This window comes from Sparassis crispa, assembly GCF_003851025.1.
Source record: "Sparassis crispa DNA, contig_000018F, whole genome shotgun sequence".
Lineage (NCBI taxonomy): Eukaryota > Fungi > Basidiomycota > Agaricomycetes > Polyporales > Sparassidaceae > Sparassis > Sparassis crispa.
In genome coordinates this window covers 186,825-209,102 of record NW_020939765.1, presented here as the reverse complement: position 1 = coordinate 209,102, position 22,278 = coordinate 186,825, and the positions used below count along the sequence as shown (strand labels likewise).

At 49.4% G+C, this 22,278-nt stretch overlaps 6 protein-coding genes across 6 annotated transcripts; 1 reads left to right on the top strand and 5 right to left on the bottom strand.

The window, feature by feature from the left end:
• Positions 1 to 7,461: 7,461 nt before the first annotated feature.
• SCP_1900790 (hypothetical protein) lies at positions 7,462 to 10,495 on the bottom strand (the record flags this gene model as incomplete). The annotated part of the gene is made up of 7 exons (XM_027765342.1): positions 7,462 to 7,662; positions 7,725 to 8,092; positions 8,338 to 8,503; positions 8,574 to 8,755; positions 8,816 to 9,021; positions 9,128 to 9,377; positions 9,439 to 10,495. The coding sequence occupies 7 exons, from the start codon at positions 10,493 to 10,495 to the stop codon at positions 7,462 to 7,464; spliced, it is 2,430 nt and encodes an 809-aa protein (XP_027621143.1).
• A 50-nt stretch (positions 10,496 to 10,545) lies between these two features.
• SCP_1900780 (hypothetical protein) lies at positions 10,546 to 10,947 on the bottom strand (the record flags this gene model as incomplete). Its single annotated transcript, XM_027765341.1, has 1 exon — positions 10,546 to 10,947. One exon carries the CDS (start codon positions 10,945 to 10,947, stop codon positions 10,546 to 10,548), a length of 402 nt encoding a protein of 133 aa, XP_027621142.1.
• A 91-nt stretch (positions 10,948 to 11,038) lies between these two features.
• On the bottom strand, positions 11,039 to 11,571 carry SCP_1900770 (hypothetical protein; the record flags this gene model as incomplete). Its single annotated transcript, XM_027765340.1, has 2 exons — positions 11,039 to 11,500; positions 11,557 to 11,571. 2 exons carry the CDS (start codon positions 11,569 to 11,571, stop codon positions 11,039 to 11,041), a joined length of 477 nt encoding a protein of 158 aa, XP_027621141.1.
• A 48-nt stretch (positions 11,572 to 11,619) lies between these two features.
• On the bottom strand, positions 11,620 to 11,928 carry SCP_1900760 (hypothetical protein; the record flags this gene model as incomplete). The annotated part of the gene is made up of 1 exon (XM_027765339.1): positions 11,620 to 11,928. One exon carries the CDS (start codon positions 11,926 to 11,928, stop codon positions 11,620 to 11,622), a length of 309 nt encoding a protein of 102 aa, XP_027621140.1.
• Positions 11,929 to 12,573: 645 nt separating this feature from the next.
• SCP_1900750 (hypothetical protein) lies at positions 12,574 to 13,124 on the top strand (the record flags this gene model as incomplete). The annotated part of the gene is made up of 2 exons (XM_027765338.1): positions 12,574 to 12,774; positions 12,858 to 13,124. 2 exons carry the CDS (start codon positions 12,574 to 12,576, stop codon positions 13,122 to 13,124), a joined length of 468 nt encoding a protein of 155 aa, XP_027621139.1.
• Positions 13,125 to 14,313: 1,189 nt separating this feature from the next.
• SCP_1900740 (hypothetical protein) lies at positions 14,314 to 15,492 on the bottom strand (the record flags this gene model as incomplete). Its single annotated transcript, XM_027765337.1, has 5 exons — positions 14,314 to 14,389; positions 14,440 to 14,525; positions 14,592 to 14,719; positions 14,773 to 14,829; positions 14,892 to 15,492. The coding sequence occupies 5 exons, from the start codon at positions 15,490 to 15,492 to the stop codon at positions 14,314 to 14,316; spliced, it is 948 nt and encodes a 315-aa protein (XP_027621138.1).
• Between the last annotated feature and the right edge of the window lie 6,786 nt (positions 15,493 to 22,278).

Genomic DNA, 22,278 nt, shown 5'->3' with positions numbered 1-22,278 from the left:
ACCGAGTGAGCACTCATCGGAATTAAATGTGTTCGTGTCCAACTTATGAGTATCGTACTCTGTGAGACCATTCGAATGTGCCGCGTTTGTCTACCCATCGATCAAGTCAGCTCTTCTCTCGGGTCTGTCCAAATCACCTCACTTACGTAGGATGTCCCGTTCGACAGCGCCCCCCGCAGCATTGTTTATGGTGTACGGATTGAGCAAGTTGTAGCTACTCGTGTCGGCCCTCTTCCGTATCGGATAGGTTCCGATAGCTGAAGTTCGGAGTATTGGGGTCCGAAGGAACCGCCATCAGCACAGGTGGAAGGCCCTGTACCTCAGCCTGACCGAAGGGGTCGTCACACGGCTAGAGGCAGAGCTACAATCAAACAAGAAAATAGTGCTACATCAGATATCCGGGAGTGAAGGAAACGAACGACGAACGTTGAACGGCTCGTTCAGGCCAATCCAAGCGCTTGGATGTCGAGACCCGTCTCGGTGTTGTAGAACTAAATTTGTATAACCAGAAACTAGTTTACTGCGTCAGCTCAAGTACGGTGAAACAGAAGGCATTGCATACTCTTGTGCAGCGGGTGTGAATCAGTCTGAAGCGATAGCAGTTGTCTACCATGTGATGGAAAAAGCTCGACAAGTGCCGGAGAACCTGCGAAATGAGATCACCGTTCATACCAGACAATCCATATAACTCCCGAGAAGTCATTACCTTTCGCCGCCCTGAACCAGACGTCGGCCGCAGTTCCACGATCGAAAGCATCATATCCTTCCGGACAGGTATGCAACAGCAGGGTCAATCATCATAGCTGAGACGCGGATTAGCAATTGAATAAGTATGCGAGAGCGATCGATCGCCTACGCACCATGATGCTGGTCGTGAGCGTGGAGATAATTGAGCCTCGGTAGAGGAAGTAATCTGGGTCGAGCGTGAAGGCCCGACACTCGTACACACGTAGTCTTACACGACTTGACGATGGAGGACTAACGAAGTAAAGGTGAGGCTGCTGCATTCGACATGGGACGTTAATAAGAGCGTCGACTGCATTACATGCGCCCCCTTGTCTTTTGTGAAAGACAAGCTTACGCACGCGCCGCAGAGACTAACGCCATGGTGGAATGACGAAGAATAGGCAGGCACTAGGGACAGCGTACGCGTGGCAATATTTGGGCGTCCGTACATAAACTTGCGCAAATAATCAGAATCGGAATCTACTCTAGTGTAAGTATAGGCGCCGGTGCTGCCCTTCTCGTATTCCCGAACGCGAAAATATCTTTGAGTATCCACACTTTGAGAATCTCCTTTGCGAAGTGCCGAGATCGACAGACCACCTCCGTCATTACGTTGCAGGAGAAAATGGCGTTTGTACGTGATCTTTTCTGCGACACTTACTAGCAGGTCTTGAATGTAGAAAATCTCTTCATCTACTATCGACCGTTCACTTTGTTTGTGATACAAAGCCTGAATCTGATCTTTGTCGTTGTTACGACCGTAGATCGTTATCCCTTGAAGGATCACGTTGAGCCATAATGACCGATGCAGAAGAATTCGGATTGAGTTAGGCAAGTGGTGTCGATATCTATCTACTTCAAACATGACTTGTCTTGCACGTTGGCTGCCCACAATACCACATGCAGATATGATACCCACCGAGTAAGGGCAGTCTAATGACGTGTGCAAAGGAGCACGACTGGGAAATCACGACCCGAGGAACACACGACCCGAGGAACACACGACCCGAGGAACACACGACCCGAGGAACACACGACCCAAGGAACACACGACCCGAGGAACACACGACCCGAGGAACACACGTACTGAAGGAGCCACGGTACCGTCGACAGACCACAAACATGATACCGCTCGACCAATAATTTTCTCTTTCTCAACAAGGAGTCGATGGGTTGGAGGGAGCCTCGCTCGTGCTTAAGCTCGAATGAGTGGGGTTCATCGTCACCCGGTGACGTTCTTTCCCCCTGTTGTACACATGCTAGCCATTGTGCATGCTTCTCTCGTATTTCTCCCCGCATTTGTATGGGCCCGCGCTGATTACCTGATCTCTCTCAATGGAGGCTCCCTATTCAAGCCCATGGTACTTGGTTATTGCACGGTGGAAGTGGCGCGAAATATATTAATCATCGAGGATGTTCGCAACAGCGTTCAGCACGTGTGCGTGGTAGACGGACTTGTGAGTAGCAGCAAGCTTACCATGAACAGACAATGTCCAGCATCTTTATTGATGACCCTGCCTCCAACGTGTGCCTGCGTGAGTTACACCACGAACACCGATGTTGACTGATAGTCCAGATTCCAGTGTCCCGGTCGAGGTGTGTTTCTGCAGGTCGCATTATCGCCACAGGTGTGGCTAACATATGTCCAGTGCACTGTTGGTACCATGGCCGAGCTCGACGTAAAGTACGCAGATTGGTCCACCAATCTACCACTGCCCTCGCGATAACATGTCTGCCAGAGCCGGCAAATTGAAGTACCTCGGTTCCTCCGAGCTGCGCCGTACACGCGGTACACCGGATCTCCGCACTTCAAGTTGAGTACCATTCAGCCGCAATTCGTGCATAGACGCACCTGCAATAATCTCCACGCTAAATGCCGTGTGCTTCTCAATGATTCCTATAAGCATCTGCAAACCCGATGCGTCGCCGTCAAAGTCGAACTCTACCCGATATAACAGACGCACTTTGTTCTCGCGACTGATGCAGGTCATGCCCCGATCGCAATGACGGCGTGCTCGGTCATCCCGGACCGATACCTCGATGTTAATTAAGTTATCTATCTTGAGATCGTGTCAGATATTGAGAATGATTCCGCGGTGACCTGCCATGTATGTGTATTGATCATGTTCGATTCCATGGTGAACAGCAAGGAGCGAGCAGCTGTTGGAAGGAAAACATATAGAGTAAATAACCAGAGTATCGGAAGGAGCTAGGTGAGGATAAATCCGCCAGACATACCGCATATTGCGTGCATAGGAGGGTTGCTACCTAGACGGTCGGTAGAGTGTATACATCAAGAATAACCTCCAATGTTCTCTGGATGAGGTGAATACTCGTACACGAAATAAGTAAAGGTGCACGTGGACTGGATCTAGATAACATGCGTACAATGGTTACCCTATCGGGAACCCTCCCGATGCGCAGACAAAGAAGTTATATAGGTATTAGCAGCAGTTACGTTTACGTATTGCACTAGCAATATATTTCACAGCGACAGTCTGCACGTGAAGGGTTGAATAAGCTATGACGGGTGTACTTAATTCTGTTGTAAGTGAATATTACAATTCAAAGTTACCGGGAAAGGCATTCCCACTTGTTTGTTCAGAACATATGTTGGGATCTTATAGTCCACAAAGTATGACAGCATGATATTTAAGTGACTAGTATACTAAATGTCAGTATCATAACATTGCAATGTGACATCATTGCCTCAGCATATTATACGAGCTACCACTTACCACTAGCACTGATGTACACCCTCTTTATTTGATAACACATTGTGCATGTACTCGATCGACACTAAACGTCATGTGTGAAATAGACATGTTCCCAATATTCAACGGGATGCAGAACCATTGTATCAATAGTTCATACAACGGAGAAAGAAGGAAAAAAAACCACCACGTGATTGCGACAGCAACGCGTCAGTCCGAGGTTCAACCAGGATGAACACCGTAATTCGCGCCCACCATCATCAAGTACGCGTTCTCTCTTCACGCTCACACATTGACAGAGGTTCCGAAGTGTGGATCGTGCGTGAAGGCTAAGAGGAACTAGTCCGGGGAATTCTCAGGAGGTCCAGAAGCCCGTAGCGAACCAGCATCGGAGAAGGGGTCCCCCATCCTGGAAGAGCGGCGGGCCAGTGACGCCATTTTTGTGCATAATCTACGCTTAGGATGGCAGCCTTTTGGACCACCACGAGGGGAGGTTGCTTCGCGGCGGATATCCATCACGCGCACCGAGCTCGCGCAGCTCGGCGTTCTGATCTGGCGAATGTCGCCAGATCCAACGAAATCCAACGAAATTGACCTTTGCGCAATCTTTGGACGCCAAGATCGCCGGAGCGGGTGGGAAACAGCTCGCATTGAGCGTAAATGAGAGCATGGTCATGACGCATTGGTGCGTTCCTCGCGCAGATCGACATTCGTCCGTGTCCTTATTCGCACCCGAAAGCTCAGGATGAGGACCATGCACGACGCTATCTTGGTTGGCATCTCTATCTTGGTTGGCATCTCTACCTTGGTTGGCATCTCTATCTTGGTTGGCATCGGGACCGCGTTGAATTACGATCCGCAGTTGATCGGTACGCTGTTTCAGTCTCTCGTGGTATAGCCCAGTCCCCCATGGGTTCATTCTTCCAGCACGGCATCTTCCGCCTCTTCCCTTGCATTATCCACACCGATATTATCTACCAAGTCTCGCCGGACTGCAAGCTATTGAAGAACTACAGAGAAGGCAGAGGAAGGAGGCCGTGGGTGATCTGTTCCAGTTTGATTGATCCCTCTGGGAATGACAGCGAAGCATTCGCCACATGGTCGGCACGGAGGCAGGCATTGGAGGAGGCAGGCGCACGCGTTTTAGTAGAAGTTCGCGCAGACCATGGTGTGTATTTAGCTGCGTTCCTCATGGCACTGAAAACACGAACTATTGTCAGGAATGATATCAATACCCGAGCTTCTCAGGACTCTGTGGGATCTGGGCATCCGCTCGCTCATGGTAGAAGGAGGAGCCTCAGTGATCAAGTCGTTTCTAGCTGCCAATAAGCACCCAGCAGGCCCAGACAAACCAGCAGCAGCCGCAGAGCGAAAATTTCTAGATATGGTCTCGTACGGTTTCGACTTACTTGCTGAAGAAGTGAGTGCGTTGATTCTGACGATAACTGTGGAAGGCATTGAGTTTGTTATCAGCTGCCTGCCCTGGAACGAATTCGACAAGCTCGAGCCCGCGCTCAGCGAGCGGATTCGACTGCAAGTACTACGTCGAACTTCTCAGGTTACTGGTACTGGCTTATATTGACATGTTGCATGTCTTTCCGTAGCCTATTCGAGAAACCTGACAACGACGGTGCATTTTGTATGCGTGCTAGTGGAAGAACAAGCGGAAGAGCAACCACAGCAGCTCGTACCCAGATAATCTCATCAACAAGATCGTATTCACCACGGTTTCGGCTTTGCCTACCCCAAGGAGGCCTTGTACGTCTTACGCGCTCTACTAATGTTGTCCCTGCTGACTACAAATCTCCATAAGTGTTTCCACCCTCGTGCTGTTTGCAGGCTTCGAAGGTGATGAGAAGTCTGCCTTCACCATCGTCCTCCTCAGTCAGATAAGGTCCCTGCGTGACCAGCTCAAAAAGCGGCCACAGGACGCAGGTGCACGGCGCGTCTCTGAGGACATCCATCCCGCCATCTCTGAGAGCTGTACGCCTGCCCGCAAGCTGCCTCACGCTGTGTTCGAAGACGTGCGGCCATGCATTTGGCTACTTCTGCTTCTTTGCTACGACTTTGCCACTCGATCACGTAGTACGCGATCCCAGCTCTTGTCGATTAGTGAAGGTATACCTTTGTTCCTGTTTGACTGGGCCGGGCCAGGTGGGATTACTTATCTGCGGGGAGCTGTTCAATTGTATTTAAGAAGCGAAGTGAGTCGCACTGCAGTACTCAATTGACAGTTTGAACTTGAATTTGAAGTGCGTGCCTGACCGCACTGGAGGGAGGTAACCATAAAGCCTGTGCTTGACCTTTTGACGTTCCTCAAGTCTGTATGTGAGGGGGGAGGGGGCTGCCTGAAAACGAACGCATCATAGAAGACGGGGGGTGAGGGGGTCGCTTTTTCTTCAATTTGCGCGATCCCCTTGGACTGACACTAATCGAGGACAGCCCGATGGATGAGTGTAATGGTGAATGGAACATTTCCTGAGAAGGTACAGGGACGATGACCGGCGACATGCAGGACGAATCGCATTCAGGTGTGATAGGAGGTGTAGCTAGCACAGAAGAAAGGGGAGTAGTCGTGGAACTAGCATTTAAGCTCGACGAATGCATTCCCTCACAAAGGGAGTTGCTGCTTGACCTTCTGGCTGAACCGCAAGCGTTGGGAGCCACAGATGCGGGACCAGGATGAGAAAGCTTGCGAAGCCTCCTACACCCCATGTCGTTCCATCGGCAGCCGGAGGACTCCCGGACAATGGGAAATGCACTGCATCTGTCCAAGTTAACCTAGATGAGTAAGAAGACGGACCGAACAGCGAGTGGGTATGTGAGACATAGCTCTTCGTGTTGCGGACGCTGCTGGAGCTCGTGGGAGATGCGGAAGAGTGACCGGGATCAGAAACAGTTTAGCGAAGCTGGTCAGAAGGTGGCACTGTGCAGATCGCCCTCGCCCTAGGCCAAAATTCCGACTTGGGAGGAACGGATGGAGGGTGTGTCAGAAAAGCGGGCGGGTTCTCCTTGAGCGCGTCCACTATCTGTTGATAATTCGACGCGACTTGAGTATGCATGGAAGAGGAAGATCGCGCCGAAGGTGTTAGTGCGGCATTGCCAACAGCTGCGCCATTGTATAACCGTTTCTGCAAATGAAAGTCCCACTAGAGTCATATCTCGACGTTTCTTTGGGTTGCACTTAGCTAGCTCTGGACCTGTTCTGCATGCGTGCAATGGCTGGCGAAGAGGTCCAATCTGACCGTCACTGCCGTGTGACAGGAAATACCGTGCGTCGTACGCGAGGTCATGCCTCCAATATCCTCCAGTGTTGTTCCAGAACGGTTTACTTCACTCTTTTGCAATTTCGAACCTATCACCCGTGCGTCCATTCAAGTTTCAGATCGCTCCTAAGAGACTCACGAGTTCTTGGGGGAGTCATCGATCGGAGCTATGCACCCTCCTGCACAATGCTGCAATGCGGGTGACTGCGGCGTTAAGGCCGAACCTATTGGCACATTAAAAGGGAGAATACACGGGCCTCCATAGTCTCCACACAGCTGGAACACGGCCATCTCTCCGACATTCGGCACCGCCGCATGCATCACAGGTGATGCCTGCTGGTGCGCTATCTGCATTCAAATTTGTAGTGTGTCAGCGGTGAAGAGTCGCTGAGGACAAAATATGATCGTAGCAGATGTGGATAGGACGTACTCGTGGCTTACTGTTCCCCGAACCAAGTGCATTTCCGACCCAGCGGAGACTGTCGGGACTTTTAACATCAAAGAAGGCACCCCAGATGCGGAGAAAGAAGAGAGGCCATTACGCGGTGTTGAGAGCCTTCTCTACTTACCTCGCACTTAGTCAAAGTAACAGCCACTTCGGGGCGACGATGTCCATGGTGTAAAGTAAAATAGATCCAGAAACGGTATTACTATTTTACACGACGGCATGGGTGATGAGTAGTGCGAACAGTGCAGGATTAACACGTACAGTATCTACCAATAAGCAGTGGGATATCACAACAAACGGACCGTGGCTATCGGACAGACTGGCCGAATTTTTGCACGCGTTTTATGCGGTTGGAAATCTCTGTCCGCAATTCTTTGCGTAGAGACTGAGCCCCGATGGGAAGCCCCTGCTGGGTATCCACTGCGGCGAGAACCTGGTCAATCAAGGTATATGGTAGCCAGGTTACAGACGCGGCCTTGGGCCTCTCCTGTGCGAGGTGAGCGTCACTCTGCAAGGAGGCAGCTTAATCAGAAGGGTGACCACGACGATGGAGAGGGTCTGGACACTCACTCTCCACATTAGCGACAACGTGTGCTCCAGTGCCCCTTCGAACATCTCGTAGTGCAGGCATGTGCGAATCAGATACTCAGGGTGGTGCACCTGTGGCGGGGGAATTAGCGATGCGCCCACAATGGCTGCGCGTAGAAGACTTGCCTCTAGCGACTGAGTCAACCACTGTGGGGGTGGTGATGTGCGATCGAGTTCTAAGATGGTTTCCAATGTCACCTTGGTGTATCTGTAATCCGTATCCGGACCATCGTGCCGCTCCAGCGACTCTCGAAGGTATCGCCAGCCTCGGTCTGCTGCAGTGCCGGGCCACGAAGTCACTTTGTCAGTTAGCAGCCAGTCAGACGTGTCTTCGCTGCTATCAACGGAGGCTTCGAACAGGCAGACAAGAGCCTTACATGACAGCCTCCGGGTTGGCGCAAAAATAGGCCGGTCAAATGTCCGAAGAGATCAGTCATGTCGACATTAAGTGTGCGTGCGCGCCGGTAGCCATGGCCATGTTGAAGCGATTCGCTTGTGTCAGACGCAATACGACGGACGGAGGCGATAGCAGCGCTTCTGCGGGCTCATTGTCAGCTCACGAGGACGTCAAGCTTGGGAACCGGACACAACTTACCCCCAACTGACAGAAGTGTGGGGTCGCGGTGGATTAACTCCAGACGGATAGCCAAAAGTATACACTCGTATTGCATGTCCGCCAGTTCCACCACTTCCATGTCCCGCTTCCCGGGCCTGTACTTGTCCTCCGGGATATATCGCGACAGCTTACGGTGCTTACGGGGCTGCACGCGTCAAAATCATTTTCAATTAGCATCATGGACAAGCGATCCGGAGCGAGGAAGCCCCGTTTACCTCGTGTTCGGATTCGGCCGTGACGGGCAGGACGATCCATGCGTTCTTCTGATCAGTGAGCACGAGAGCATTCATTCCAACAACATAAGCTTCAAGCCGCAACTCGGCAATTTCAATGAAGTTCGCCGGGTCTCCGAACAGGCTGGCGAGCTTCCGCGCCCGCTGGTACATTGTGAGGGCGGCTAAGGTTCGAGAAACATGGTTGAGAATGACGTTCCCTGGGGAAAAGGATGACGACTGACCATTGCGATAATCGCCACGAGAGATATACCACATGTAGAGTATCCTTGAGTAGAACGGTCGTACTCGCGGGTCCGCGTTCCGGGCCTTAAACGAGAGCGATTCCTCCACCTCGTCCACAAAGCCCACAAAATTAAGGGCCATGAGCCGGTCGACGGCGTGCTCCTCGCACATCCGGTACATCAGTTGGCTCACACATTCCCATATTCTGGTAAACACAAGACAGTAAGTTATCATGTGACACACGGGACGGGGACAGAAAGAAGACGCCCACACACAATTTCTCATAGCAGGGGGAGACTAGTGCGACATACGCATCTTCATAAAGCTCCAAGTCCGTGAGGCCTCTTATGACCGCGTGCCACAGGGACGCGCTGTCGACGCCTGGCGGTGCCACGGACAGAGCGAGCTGGGAAAACACCACTTCACTTGATGTCACAGAAACGGCCTTGAAGAGGCCGGCGACATGCAAATAGAAATCGAACACAGATTGGAAGAACGCCGCGCCTGGCAGTACCCCGGCCAGAGCCTCGTGGTCCTCCGTGGTTAACGCGCTGTCACGTCCTGGCGGGCGATACCATTATTAGTGACGCAGTACAGGGATTACACCCTCCAACCCACTCACCGAAGCTGACTGCCACACCCTCCATTACAGAGGCTGCATCATCGTACCTACCCTCATCCAACCACAGTCGGCCAAGCACGTACGTCACCCCAGCTGTCCTGGGTAGCCACGCTAAGCTCTCTCTGGAAACCTTGCGGTATCCGAGAAGGCGAAGCCGCTCACAAAAGAGCACCTCGAGCTTCGTCGCATTTGCAGGAGATAAGGATTCCAGCAGCCCGGAAGAATCTAAGAATAGGTGTGCAGAGGCAGGCACGATTGCTGCATCGCTGCCGTACTGCGTGAGGAGACGGTGGATGAGCGAGTAGCTCGGCGTGAATCCAGAGGCTGTTGAGGAGACATGCATGTCCCTCATCTTCGCGACAACTTCCTCGTCCGTCAAGGGCTCAGCAGCTGGCGTACTGACGCTGCCCGCAGCTGGCTGGCGCGTCGCGTACCGGAACATGGCGATCCCACGGAATACCACAAAGATTTCTGCTAGCAACGCAGGATCCCATTGTGGCAAATCTTCCGAGACGAAGAAGAGCAACGTAACGAGTGACAGACACAAGCCATATCGTGCTTGGACGGAAACTGCAACGTACGAAGACACAAGCGCCCTCCACCACTCCGGATAGGCGGATGGAAGCCGCAACGCCCCATCTTCATCCTCATCTTCTTTCTTCACGTTCTTTTCCAAGCCACCAATGACATTGAGCACCGATTGAATAGCGTCTGACATGTTGTCGATGCTCTGCAAGCGCCCGGCAATCCAACTCTCCATGCCTTTGTCGAGCTCCTCGCGGATGTTGATCCGCTCGGCTTGGTCCTGTATAATATCGGCGTATGGGAAGGCGATCTCTTGATGCACAAGGTCGACCAATCGATCCTCAAAAACAAGCATGGGCCGGGTGCCAATCTTAGCACGCAGCGTCCACAGGATCTCCAGGAGGGTAAATTGGGGGTCCAGGGGAGAAGACGCCACGAGAAGCCGGCGGGACCTAAGAGGAAAGTCCTCATCCACGAGCGCCGCGATGCGTTCGCATTCGACGACCAGAATGCCCTCCCTGGGTTCTCCCATGCCGATCGCCAGCGGCCAGCGCACATGGCGCTCGATCTCGTGACACCGCGCTACGAAGCCCTCCCAGTCGCGCGTTTCAGCGCGTTCCAGTACCTGTCGTACTGCGAAGCACCGGTACTGAGATCGCGGGTGAGCTCAACCGTGCCGCCCACTACGGCAGCAATCTGCTCGCCCACGCTGCCGTACGTGGTCAACAGCTGTGGCATACATGGCGGGGGGAGGGAGCGGCATGCGTCAGTGTACTGATCAATGACAGTCCGAAGCGTCACAGGCGAGAATGTGCCTGGTCTCGAGATTGCTCCGAAAAACTTGTCAGCCATGGAGCCTGCGGACAGAAGCAATTCTTCGAGGTACGCCGGTGTGAGCTCCGCCTCATGGGCGTAAGTCGCGGTGTTCCACACCACCTCGATCCTGTTATCATCATGAAACGAAATCTTGGCGTCTTCTATCATTGACTGGCCCTGCTTATCCCAGATGGTGTACAGGGTGGAGCCAATCACCACGAAGTCCTGTAAATGACAATGTGCACTTGTGACGGAGCACTCAAAAGTAGTTCAGAGGATGTAGATCGCTGGAATGCGAGCTGAAGAGATGGAAATAACCTCCCGAAGTCGAGGATGATTCAGCTGGGATGAACGCGAGAACATAAGGCACAGGGTCCTCCATTTCAAACTCTGGAAATACACTGAGACGCTTCCGCGCATCTGCAGGCAGAAGATTCGAGAGTTTTCCGGAGCTTGAGGCGGATGTCAAAGCAGGCGTGATGGCCTTTCCTGGAATGATCGCAGCGAGCGACTTCTCAGCAACACATCCGCTTCGTGCTGTCCAAAGCCGGAGGGTCCGATCTCTTGACAGAGTCCAAACGTGCTCAATATCGGTTGGCTGGGGGAAGGACGCCATTGAGATAATGTCGGAACTTCCTGGAGGACCGCCTTGCAAGGGCAGCAACGAGGTGATCGAAGTAAGGAGTGAAATGAGGATGGAATTTTGTCTCTTGCCAAACATCTAATAGCGGGTTAATAATGGCCGCAGCGAGACCAGGGGCGAGTCGAGAGCCGTACCGTCCTCGTCATCATTCCCAAGAAGTTCTGCTTCCAAACGTAGCAAGGCACCACCGGGCAAACTCAAAACAACACAATGTGGCCCAACCCCTCCATGTCTGACCGCATGTTCTGGATGTCGTACTGGCGAAACCAGTACTTGCTGGGGTGCCAGAGCTGTGCGCCACGTTGAAGAGGGAGGACAAAGCGATAGAGAAAGCCTATGACTGAGACGGCAATAACGTGAAGTTCTCGCTCTTCCCACAAGAAAACTGCCGGAGAGGGTAAGATGGCACCAGGAAAATCAAAGCGCAGCTGGGGAGCATCGCGGGTGAGAGTGATGAGTTCGAAAAGGGTGGCACGGTGTGTGAGGCGAAGCAGAATGGTGCCCATTCTGGAGGTATGAAAGAGGGTGGAGTAGCTGGCATGTTCTGGGGGAGCAGAGGAGTCCACGGAAAGGTTGAGTTCGAATATCCTTATGCGATGTGAGGACGGAGATGGGCAAGGACGACGTCGGGAAGAGGGAGGAAAGATGGGACGCGACGAGCACGCCGCACTCCATCGATGGCGTGGTTTGCAGGGTAGCGCAGCAGTATTGATTTGGAATCTAGAATTCGAACAGGGGCTCCCTTTGATCAAAAACACAGCAGCGAGCCGGCGACGACACGCGGAAGTTAGCCTTCGGTTAACATTCAGTTAACATTAACCCTGCGCGCCGTCACGCATGCGTCGTGATGGTCATGCATGCTTGCCTCTTACGGCCACTACACCTGCCTTTTCGGGCAACCGTTACTCGACGCTGCCAAGATCTGCCAGTCGCGAGGTTCACGCATGCATCCGCCATGAGCCTCCAGTCCATCATTTCCTTCCCAGCCTTGCCACTCAGTGGGCTATATCCCTCGATATGCATGCTGCAACACCCCCAGCGGTATATATTCCCCTCGCAGTCCTCCTCGGTGAGCACCAAGTTCCAGTTCTTCGCTCTTCGTCCAACTTTCTACTTCACTGTACACACTTCAATTTTCTCGTCTTTTCGCCATGGACCAAATGATTCCCTACGACGCGATTTGTTTTCCTTCCGACGACCGTCCCCCCCACTTGGTCTCCCTGATGACCACAGTGCTCAATGTGGTTCTTCCCAATCCGTCCCAGCCTTACCGCTGTGGTCGCATGCCACACCCAGAGATTCATATCGACTATATTGCTGAAGGCTTGGGGCCCAGGTCCTGGCGGTATCATGTGCGTCTAATGCGATCTCTCCCCCAGATTAAACACCGGCCATGACGCTCACTCGTGTTCTCCCGTCTCCCACACCTGTTTAGCTTGTTGAGGCCCTTGATGGCATGAACAAGAAGTTCCCCACTCCGTACATACTCTTCTACCCCATTGTCTCCCGTGATGGGATGCCCTTCCCAGTCAACAAGTGCATCCGCGAGATTCAGGGCACCTCCTTCAACGAGGCTAAAGCGTGGCGTGGAAACACCGTTGTCGCCAAATACCACGACGCAGACTATTCTCAGATGGCAGAAGCATCGATGGCCGATTTCCCGATCCTCAAGAACTATCTCAAAACCTGCCCTGCTCCGTGAAGGTAAATAAACATACACGTCGCTTGTCAGACATACGCTGACCGTCCCTTATGCCCTTGACCACAGCTTCTTGTTATCATTGCCGAGGCTATCACGCGAACTTCAGGACGTCTTGCGCGAGCGATGTCACACCGAGCTGCTGGGGTCAGAGGTAACCGATAACCGACAATCGCCCGATAAGAACACACTTAAGATGGCCACATTGCCCATGGTGAAGTTTGAAGGCTCGCCAGCCACCTGTCGATTTAGCCGTGTTTAGCTTCCCAGTCATATGACTCTGAGATGAACACGAATAGGTCTCAATATAAGAGGCCCTGATGAACGGTGTACTCAGCAACAAATCTGATGAGACTGCGTGAAATGCAACATTGTTCGCACAACACCATAGAAGAAAGCCTAACGAAATGGTCTGAGAGGCGTGAGCAGCACGCCGCTTGCGAGTTTTGACAATAAAGGTGAGCGCGCACATTAATGATGCCCTGAACGTTCACGAAGTAAGCCAATTCAGTAAGCCAGTGGATTAGGCAAATACCAGATAAAGAGGCCCAAGAAGCTGGGTACAAAGCAAACCTTCAGGAAGAGGGACAAAGGAACGAGCACGTCACCTCAGCACGCGGAACCCCTAGCTTCATTGATATCGCACCACATCTATGACGGGCCCATCTCTGCCCAGACGGGTGACCTGCATAGTGGCGAAGGCTGTCGACCATGTCGTCTGCGCAAATCTGACAAAGTGCATGGCCACGATCAGTAGAGTAACTTGCAAGTATTAAGTGAAGCCAGCCAACTTACACTGTCTGTTCTCCAACAAACAGAGGAGGGGCACTTGAAGCTTCAATTCAAAGCCTATGCCTTCCTAGCCTGAGTATGCCATGTAAGCCTTCAGACATCACAGTCAAACTTGCCTTCAATGAGACGTGAGACGCGTTGTTGATGGCATACGGCGGATTGAGCACGTTGTAGTTACTCGTGTCGGCCCTCTTCCGTGTCAGACAGGTTCCGATAGCTGAAGATCGGAGCATTTGGGTCCAGAGGAACGGTCGTCAGCGCAGGTGGAAGGCCCTGTGCATCAGCCTGACCGAAGGGGTCGTCACACGACTAGAGGCAGAGCTACAATCGAACAAGAAAAGAGTGTTACGTCAAATATCCGGGAGTGAAGGAAACGAACGACGAACACTGAATGGCTCGTTCATGCCGATCCAAGCGCTTGAATGTCGAGACCTGTCTCAACGTTGTAGAAGGTGCTAAATCCGTATAACCAGAAGCTAGTTTACTGCGTGAGCTCGAGGACGGTGAAACAGAAGGGGTTGCATACCCTTGTGCAGCGGGGGTGAACCAGTCTGAAGCGATAGCCAGTTGTCTATCATGCGAAGCAAAAAACTTCGACAAGTGCCCGCCAACCTGCGAAATGAGATCAGCGTTCAGTTGGCCCTTCGCCCTTGGGACGGTATACCAGACCATCCGTACCAGGCCATACGACTCCCGAGAAGTCGTTACCTTTTGCCGCCTTGAGCCAGACGTCGACCGCTGTCCGCGATCAAGAGCATCGTATCCTTCCTCGGAGAGGTATACAACAGCAGGGTCAATCATCGTAGCTGAGACTCGGATCAGCGATGGAATAACTATGCGAGAGCGACCGATCGCCTACGCACCATAATGTTGGTCGTGAGCTGGAGATAATTGAGCCTCTGTAGAGGGAAGCAATCTGGATCAAGCGTGAAGACCCGACACTCGTACATGTAGTCTTGGGATAAGGTGGCACCGCACCGTCCATATCCACCCGTCTTCCAATTGTCTGCTTCCACTGCTTCCCAGCACCTGCGATACGTCCCAGTCGGCGGTCTCCGTCCATCGTACAGCGTTGGTCAGGAAGTAGATCTGATGCCGTCAAAGTAGCAATTTTTAGGGTTGAGGGGGTTGCTCCTGAGAAGAATGCGTGTATATTATAAATTTTCTGGTATGATTGAGACACGGGTATGTAGTGTAACATGGGGTAAGGAAACGGCTTAGGGCAACAGCGAGTAGAGTTGTTCTCCAGCACGTACCAAGGTTGTATCCAGTCGGACAAAAACTCCCGATGGACTGTGAACTTCATCACTGCACTGTCCGACTCCATGAAAGAGAGGAACCGTCCAGAGTATCCCATACCGTCGATGTCGACAAGATACTTGTGCTTCCAATGTTCACCAAGACTGACACCGCCGTCGTAGAATCGGTGGGCCCTGACAAGCGCCAAAAGACCTCCAGGGAAGTGGTACCAGTCTACCAAGTTCACGAAAGCGACGTCCACGATTTCGTCATTGAGCATCCCCACAGGTACCTCTGCATAGATATAGTTGCTTGAACCTGGAGGGTCCGCAAACACCATTGTGCGACTCGACCGCTCGCCATGCGGACGAACCTAAATTCACATTCAGCCAGAAAGAAATTTAATAAGTAAATTGGGCTTACCTATGCCGCTGATACTGTGCGGCAAAGCCGCGGGGGAACTACCACCACCAGTAGAAGTGCCTCTCCAGAAGATCTTGTCATTCTTATACTCCCGCGGGGGTTTTCTCCCATATCTCCTCTCGTACTCCAAAACGGCTTGCGCGAGCGGTATTCTGATATCAGAATACCCAGATGCCTGCGCTGGAGAGAACATTGGAAACAGAGCCGGTATTGTGCGCCAATCAGAGAAGAAGTGTCCTTGATTATAGTGTGCCAACGGGCTGAGGCAGAATGAACAATTTCCGCTCACGTCGGTGGAAAAAACAAATTCTTCGTTACGCGCTAGTAGTTGGCTTGTGCGTTCTGAAGAGGAGGCGCGGAACAAGCTGAAGAGACGTCGAGCAGGCGTGCCTGGAAGACATGTACAGCGGTATGCTTCCCAAACGTTGCCTTCCCCTCGCCAGTCGGGTGAGTACATCCCACTGAGCTCAGCAAGAATGTTATCTGGAATGCTATCTGGAATACAAGTCAAGGACTGGCATGGCGCGATGTCAATGAGTTTTGAGTCACCTGAAATCTCGTTGGGAAATGCGCGCTGCTCCCAAGGAACGAGAATATGCCCCTCCACCATAACGCTAATAGGGAAGTCTAGGTCGGGAAGCTAGTACACTGTGATCTTTCACGAAGCATCTCAACAGGATTGGCATACATACCTTGTCCTGGAACTTCTCGATCATCCTGCGGAAGCCCTTGGCGCGAGCACTGATGTCTGTGGACATCCTTAATATTCTCGGCCATAGACTTTCCATCTCTAACCCTTACCATGTCGACAGAAGGAAGATGGCCAGCCTATGCAAAATCACTTCAAACTGAAGTTCGTGAACATGTATATGAAGACTTCATGACGCACCAGACTGCCCTTGTCCGCAGCTCATCAGCAGGCAGCTCCCAAAACGGCGCGAGGTCCTCAATGATTCCGTCGTATTCGGTAATCATTAGGACATCGTTATCCTGCGCGAACCTCCACCATTCGTCAAATCCTAAAACTTGGCTCGAAACGAAACCTCGTCATGACATACCAATCTCGGTCCATAGTCTCAAATCGACACTAAGGCGATGGAAGTTTTCTGTGTGTTCGCCCCGACCGTAGATATTCGCGTCCATGGGCAGGCTTGTCTTCACGCAGAAGGATTGAGCGGTGTAGAAGACTGGATGAGAGGCGGTTGAGGAGAGCACCTCCTGCATGCTTGTACGGTATATGGAGAAGTGGGAGCGTCGCCTAAACGTCACTCACAACTTGACGACGGAGGACGAACGAAGTAAAGGTGAGGCTGCTGCATTCGACACGGGGCGTTAATGAGAGCGTCGACTGCATTACATGCGCCCCCTTGTCTTTTGTGAAAGACAAGCTTACGCACGCGCCGCAGAGACACGCCATGGTGGAACGATGAAGAACTATAGTTAGGGACAGCGTATGTGTGGCACTGCGATGTCCGTACATAGACTTGTCACTTAGACAAGCGGAGGTTATCGCTCAAGCTTTCAAGCTTCAAGTCACAAGCTTGACAGGCGTAGGCTGAGCAGGTTTCACCAAGTACTCGGTCGGACCACGTGGTTACGCAACCTCACCGAGAGTCCAACGAGGGCTGCCAGGGTGCTGTTACCACTGCTTATAATGCCTTTACAATATCGACTCAAGTCTACTTTCGACTATGCACACGAAGATACCATCAACTGTGTTGCAATAAGTCCTGATGGCAGTCATCTTGCTAGCGGAAGTACGGACAAGAAGATCATTGTCTGGTCGCTGACATTACAGGAACCTGTTCACCGTATCATTGCACATTCAGCAGTCCTATCGCTGGTTTGGTCAAGCAATTCTGCCAGAATTCTATGTGGAACTGAAGATGGGACTTTGTTGACCATTTCCTTTGACCAGGTAGCGTGCACTTATGTTTGATACTTATTGGGTCTGGTCACTCACTTAATGTGCTCTCCATCAAACTCAAGGCAACCATAACTGCCTCCGGTTTTGAGGGCCACCCTGCTCCTATTGAGTCTCTTGCCATTAACTCTCAAACCAATGCACAACTTGCGAGTGCTGCTCTCAGTGTTGTGAAAGTATGGTTCTGGAAAGATACATGTGCGCAATTTTTGCTGACAAGTTATTGTCCACTTACTAAGGAAAGCAGACTCTCAGTGGAAGCTAGAAGGCATTGTGGATGATCCAGGTGCTATCCTTTTCACCGCTGAGTTTCGTTCGGAGGCACCAATTCGAGTAACTTCTCTTCATTGGCTCTCGACATCACCTTCCAATAATCATCTGGTGGTATCCTACCTTCACCATGGGGTAGTGTAAGTGCAATTGCCTATGTTTTCTTAGTCCTTGACTTGAATACATTGTATTGAAGCTGGCTGGCTCTGAACTCAGGGTCATTCTTAGTTCTGTGGTCACTGCGTCTGCCATTTTGGTAAGTCGATCACACATTGTCCACTGTGAGACTTTTGCAGGAATTCATGAATGTCTAGTGGATCATGCAGCATATCTCCTGATAACAAACTACTTGCAGTCAATGATATAACTCATGGATTCACACTGTATAAGATACCATCAGGACAGAAAGGCCTTCAGTTTCAGGTACCTCTTGAGAATATAGGGCTAGTATTGCCTATCGTCTTTATACATGGTGGTTCTGGACTGGTTGGTGGTACTTCAGTGGATAAGGTGAGATGGTGGAGGGTTGATACTGGTGAGCATATGGGAACTTTGAGATATGGAGGTCAGTCTTGTTATATAGTTGTATTGTTTGATTAATGTCACACTCTGTTTTTAGAGCCATGCATAGTACAAGCTATTGCAGTAGGTGGATGTTATCCAAAGGCTGGTCAGATACTAAAATTGATTGATTAGGTATATGAGCATTGTCAGGAAGTAAGATATAGCATTGTTACAGGGACTAGTAAGCCAGGTATTAGCAACTCCATACAAATTTGGGAGACAGTTGATGTTGATGCTTGAATTTTTTATACTTGTAATTCACTTCTTTTACACACCTGCAATGTCAAACATATTAATGATATCATGTTGGCATTATGAAGGGGACAGAAATCTGGGTCATTCGCACAGGCAGAAGGTATGAGCAATATGGTAAAGCTGACAGAAGATTTAAGTACAATAGGATAGTGGGATGGTTATGTTGTAAATCAATAAGTCTTTGACCTTCACTTTTCCCTTTTCCCTTCGCTGTATTGTAATGTTAGTTGCTCTTAGTTAATCTAATGTAGTATTTTAGTACAGTAATACACTACATTATAGTATTAGTTACTGTAATATACTTATCTAATACTGTATGTCACTCTAGTATACTATTTAGCACTACATGCCACTATAATATACTGTAATGGACTGCACATTGCTTCGGTGTACTATTTAGCATGATACACTACTATATTAAACTATATAGTACAACTTATCACTGCATTGTACTCTATAGTGCAACATATCACTGCATTGAACTGTACAGTACTATATATCACTATAATGTATTAAAATCTCATCTCGTTAAAATCTCATTAACTTTAATTTTAAACTGTGTTTATTCTTACTTTTTCAAATTACTTTCAAATAAACGTGCAGTAAACCAACTTGATCTGTGTTAATTATACCACAAGATGTTTGAAATTATATGGTAAAATTGTTTAAAATAAATTTTAAGTATATTTTAACTAAATTCTGCATAATACTCCAGTTTATATATTTTTTTTTCTTAGATCATTGTATACAAACTATAATGATTAGTTTTAATAACTTTATTGTATATGAAGAAGACTTGACATCATACATCTGACAGATATTATAAAGACAGAATTCAGTAATGTTTGACTTTATAACATGGTTTATATGAAACTCATTTATAATAAGTGTAGACTAATCAGTGTCAGATATTAGAGAACTTTGAGAAATCTATTTGAAACAATATTTGAAAGAAATTTTAGATGGGTCTATAATAATTTCAGTATAATAAGCCATCATTCATGGTAAAGTTATTTTTAACATGTTTGAAATAAGTGACACTGCTTACACAAATCAAGCTCACTCTATTCTAAGAATAGTATTACAATAATTGAACCAGTTTACAAGAAAATGTGACCAGTATATTTGAGTAAATATGAAGTAATCAGTGTCAGATATCGGAGCACTTTTCAAAATCTATTTGAGACAGTATGTGAAAGATATTTTGGATATGCTCTCCAATAATCTCAGATAATAAGCCACCACTTATTATAAAGTTGTTTTCAATATGTTTCAAATATGTGACACTACTTACACAAATCAAATTCACTCTATTTTAAGGTTAACCTTACAATAATTGGACCAGATTACGGGAAAATGCACCCAGTGTCATCTGCCCCATGAGCGAGAATGTGCCAAGATGAGCAACAGTACAACTAATCTTAAACTTGCAGCTAAATAATATAATCGTGCTTGCAGCATTGCAGGAGACTTGATCTTATTTATCACCCTCATATATAGTAAATCTGCACACTGCAACATCAGTATATTGTGATATACAATAAGCCACCAGCTATATAACATGGTCATAGACAAGTACTATCAAATGGAGGTTAAACTTTTTCACTCTGAAATACTGATTCTACATGTATCAACAGTTTTGACTAGTGCAGAGCAGGAGTAAACCCCCGAGTATTTTCACGCATACCCATACTCTTACTCATGAGGGTACCATACCCTCACTGAGGGGTACGGGTAAGGGTAAGGGTACTAAGGGGTAGTGTACCCTCATGGGTGTACTCGTGGGTCATCAGCATATAGAAAGTATTATAAGTGTATTTACTCTGGCGTAATGATGTTATCCCACCCATCTCCGAGACTGTCATTCTGCCCTTCACCCTCTGGGCCCAAAGTCACAGCCAAGATATTTATGTCACATACAAAACCCAGTTGACTCCACTCCGCAAGACATAGCAGAGTGCACACAGACTGTGCTGACAACCCATTGTGAATGTGTGGCAGCAGAATCCTGCCCTTGCTAAAAAGGCGTTCAATGTCGACGAATATGGCTGCAAATGAATGGTTAGTATATGTGGCTCAGAGGACAGACGAAGTGAGTCGCACCGAGAATCATGAGGTAATTCATCGCCATACAGGCGAGATGAGGAAATTTCTTGCAACGCGCATACTACCATGCCAGTGCATCCTTGATGTTCTCAGTGTCAGTGCTGAGATAGCGGGTCAGTTTGTCGCACTCATCTACAGTCTTTAAGAGATTCTGGCTAAGCAGGTTGTCAAACATGTTTGCTGATGGCTGTGCCATTTGACATAGGTGAGCATGAATGACACAGGTAAGCACCTATACTACACCGCAAAACCAAGTTGATGCCGTCACGATAGACAGCTCGAGCAGTGCTTACAGCTTGAGCTCAGATGTTTGGGAGAGCTCGTGGGTCAGCCCTGTAATATATTTCTAGACTCGTTGTAGTTCCAATATCGCATAAGTTGTTGCAACAATAATTTGCTTCAATATTGTTTAGAGACTAGGCCGTGAGCTTCGCTCGACCTTGGTGCAGCTGTCACTGCGATATTTTTCATTGATGTCCACAATAGCTTGACTTCTAAGCCTAAGACGAACTCAAGCTGTCACTCAGTGCGAGACTTCTGCAAAATTGGAGACTCAACTACTTGTGAATATGAACAGCGGTCAACTGCAACGAGTGCTTGACATCTTGGACTTGAACTACGTGCACATCTTAGATTGTGTCCTGACTTGGCTGTTCCCTTCTGTTGATGTTCATCTTCAGTTGCTGTCTGACACTGTGCTCTTCAAGGTTCACTGAAAGCACTCGTGCAATAGCATGCATCCACCAGTGGTGGCCACATGCCTTGAGCAGTTCATACAAGACATTTATTGATGCAACTCACCATTAATGTGCTCAGTCATTATCAAATGCTCGTCGGTGAACAAGTACACAAGATATAGATTAGATACACAGTATTCTGAGGTGAGTGGCCATGTAGGCTTAGCAGTCTAATTTTGATATATTTCCTCGGTGGCACACCATGATAACCTATGACACTACAGCTGCGCCCTTCCCTGCCTACTTTGAGATTGAACGATGAAGCCAGTAAACTGGTATACAGAGTAAGTGATCTTTCGCACGTGCTTTTATGAACTGCTAATTTCATGTCTTCTGTACTGGGCCACTGTCAGTGGCAGACCTGATATTAAAGTTCCGCAAGAAGGGCAATGGTACTCAGTGTCACCAATATTGTTTTGCTCATACGTACTACATGACCTGCCACCACCATCACCAATGACTGCTGCTGGGAGTAGGAATGTGGGTCTGTGGGTGCAAATAGTGCGTAGTTCATTCACTCATGATATACACTGTCACTAATGTCATACTGCATACTAAAGATTGAGCTAGGCATGTTGACAGAGTCTGGTCCACCGGAAATTCTTGAGTGCCCTAGGGGAGCTATCGGAGCATGCAGTGGTGCAGCAGTACCGGTAGACCTTGTAAAAAGCAATTCATTAGTGGCTGAAGAATATTTGTATGAAATGGCTACTGTATGTGGCAGTGACTGCAATGCTCTGACGTGATAGGATAAGTGGTCTCTAATATCCTTTGTAAAGCTTATACAATGGACAATTAGAATATTATACAAAGACCCACTAAATGGCTGCACAAGCTCAACCAATAC